The sequence below is a fragment of the Nicotiana tabacum genome, chromosome 14 (genome assembly GCF_000715075.1).
Source record: "Nicotiana tabacum cultivar K326 chromosome 14, ASM71507v2, whole genome shotgun sequence".
Taxonomy (NCBI): domain Eukaryota; kingdom Viridiplantae; phylum Streptophyta; class Magnoliopsida; order Solanales; family Solanaceae; genus Nicotiana; species Nicotiana tabacum.
This window is the reverse complement of record NC_134093.1, coordinates 32,608,447-32,611,422: the sequence shown is the minus strand read 5'-3', so window position 1 is coordinate 32,611,422 and position 2,976 is coordinate 32,608,447. Positions and strand designations below refer to the sequence as shown.

Below are 2,976 nucleotides of genomic sequence, written 5' to 3'. Positions count from 1 at the left end.
GTTATGTGTTTATATATATGCCCTTATCTAGGAGTACTTTAACAATTAAAATGCCTCTTTAGAGAACCCATTCGCTACGTACCACAGAATTGAAAGCATTAGTTAAAAGTGTGACAGCAAGCCATATGTTTTCCTTTATCTGGGAATCCATAATTGAGACATGCATATATCTCTTTCCATAACCAATAAGCAAAAGCCAGGTTCAGGATGCCCTCTCTATATCAATTATCAAAATGGTAGGAGAAATTCTCAAAGAATTTTTTGTGACGTCCTGTGATATGTTCACGTAACTGTATCCATACCCTTGCTTTGATGCTTATCATCTTTAATTTCCCCTCTTTTTCAATTACGTTTCTTCAGTTGACATTCTATCCTATACACTATCATAACTAGCAATCTCAAAATCAATCAAAAATAAAATAGAGTACAAAAATAACTCTAAGAAGCTAAAAGGATTAAAAGATATAGAATCATTTATGACTACTTGATTAGTACTACCGAGAATCATTTTCATTCAATTTTACAAGCATATATTGATCCAGAGACATGATTTTCATCGAGGGAATTAAAAATATAACCTTCTACTATGTAAATATTTTTAGAAATTTAATATATATATATATATATATATATATATATATATATATATATATATATATATATATATACACACACAAAAAAATTAACTTTATACACATATTGTAATTCTTGAACGCGAATGAACCTCTTCTGCCCCTAGCTCCATCCATGTTTTGATCCTTCTAGAAAAGTCGACTAATTGTTATAATGTTAAAGAAGCTCGTGCTCTAATTAGTGACGTAATTTGACCTTCTCTACTCACATATTAAATATTTAAATTTAAAAGTTGTAAGTATTTAAAACAGTTTTTTTTACAAGATTGGTTTTTATATTTTTCGTTATCTGACAAAGGCAACCAACGTTATTCTGCTAGACCAATTTCATTAACTACTGACTCTTGGTTATTTTCATGTGTTACATTAGTATCTCGAGGAAAAGAAAAAGAGTTTAAATTTTATATAATCATAGAAAAATTCATATAATTGAGTTACTGGGAACCCAATTGAAATTTAAGTTCGTAATTGCTTACAATATTGACCGTGGATAGTAATTAAGTAATTTGTTAACAAGTTAAATCGATAGAGTTGGTTTATTCTGTAAGTGACATGATATTAAATATAAAAAGTAGAAAAGGCTATATATTGGTGCACTCAAGGATTTTATCATGCGATCAATTTAGTGAGCTGAGAACCATGAAGTCTCAAATTTAAATTTCGGCAAAGAAAAAAATACTAAGTGATTTTTTTCTATCCATTCAAGTTTTGGTGGGTAAGTTACGCTATATTTATGCCGGTGAAAAATAGCAAATACCTTATTCAATTAGTTGAGGTACGCATAAACTAACACGCACACCACAATTATAAAAGAAAAAAAGGCTATATATTGGTTAGTTAATTAGGATACGGGTGGAATAAATTCTACCACTAAGTCAGCGTTATGGGAATCAGACGTATATATCTAATATAATGGCCTTTTGATTCTTGCCACATAACTAAGTAAAAGCATGACCAACGAGGATTATGGTGGTGTATTCCTTCATAGAGGCTTCAAAATCGAATCATGAATATATAATCGTCTTTATTAAGGAGTATTTTATCTTATTCTCCCGCACTAATCAGAATTTAATCGAATCTCAATGTGATTATCGAATACTAAATAAGAAACTATTTTTTTTAAAAAAAAGTAAAAGCATGACGTAATAGTAGGAAATGGGAATGTGGGATAGGTGTCATTTTCACAATTAGGGCTAAGGGGGCCATATATATAGTTCTTGGCTCTTGCAAACCTAAACCTACCATCAAAGCAAAGAAACAGAATTTTTCATATAGTTGTACCGTGGCATAATCAAGAATCTAGAATCTATCCAAATATCTTAAAGAATTTTCACTTTTCCCCATCTCCTTTTTTCTTCAAATACAATAAACTATTCATCACATATCCAAATCCCACCACCTTCGTATCATTATTTCCACCCCTATATAAACATCCCTTATACATTTGACATTTTCATTACCATCTCAAAACCAACTCTCTCTAACTATCTAGCAACTCCAACTTCAAGAAAAATCACAAAATATAAACAAACCCTAAAAATTTCAAGTTTTTCATATTAAAAAAAAATTAATATGGATCGTGTAGTGAAGGTGGCATCGCAAAAGGCAGTAGTGATATTCAGCAAGAGTTCATGTTGCATGTGCCATGCAATTAAGAGGTTATTTTACGAACAAGGTGTTAGCCCTATGATTTATGAACTTGATGAAGATATCAATGGTCGTGAAATGGAGAGATCTCTTCTCAGGTTAGGCTGTAGCCCGGCCGTTCCGGCGGTGTTTATTGGTGGTAGATTTGTGGGCTCAGCCAACACTGTTATGACTCTTCATATCAATGGTTCACTCAAAAAGATGCTTAAAGATGCAGGAGCTCTCTGGCTTTAGTAATGAAAGAGGCTTTGCTAATATTGACTCTCTCTTCTTTCTTTTTTTTGGTTCTAACTTTTGTACTGTATGTCAATCTTCCCACCTTTCATGGCTCTTTATATTAGGCCATGATCTTCATGGGAAATGCCGAATGTTGAATGTAATTTCTGTTTAAAATGGAAATGCAACAATGTTTATAAATGCTATCTCTTTCCCACGTTCTTCTTTAAACATTTGGTCATGAAAAATCTTATTACAAAAGTTTGGTCATGGAAAAAGAAATTCGAGTCTTTAACAAACTTTACATGCATGAATATTTAAGTATAATACTTGATTTACTTTACGAAGGATAATATAAACCACACTGTCATACCATATATATATAAAGCTATATAGCAAAAAATTTCTTTATTTTGGTATGTACAAATGATTAGATAAAAAGTTAACCACTTAAGCTTTAGGTCTCCTTTGGTACGAGGGA

At 31.4% G+C, this 2,976-nt stretch overlaps 1 protein-coding gene across 1 annotated transcript; it reads left to right on the top strand.

Annotated features, from left to right (window-relative positions):
* Positions 1–2,204: 2,204 nt before the first annotated feature.
* LOC107830956 (monothiol glutaredoxin-S10-like) lies at positions 2,205–2,513 on the top strand. The gene has a single exon (XM_016658654.2). It carries the CDS (start codon positions 2,205–2,207, stop codon positions 2,511–2,513), a length of 309 nt encoding a protein of 102 aa, XP_016514140.1.
* The last annotated feature ends 463 nt before the right edge of the window (positions 2,514–2,976 follow it).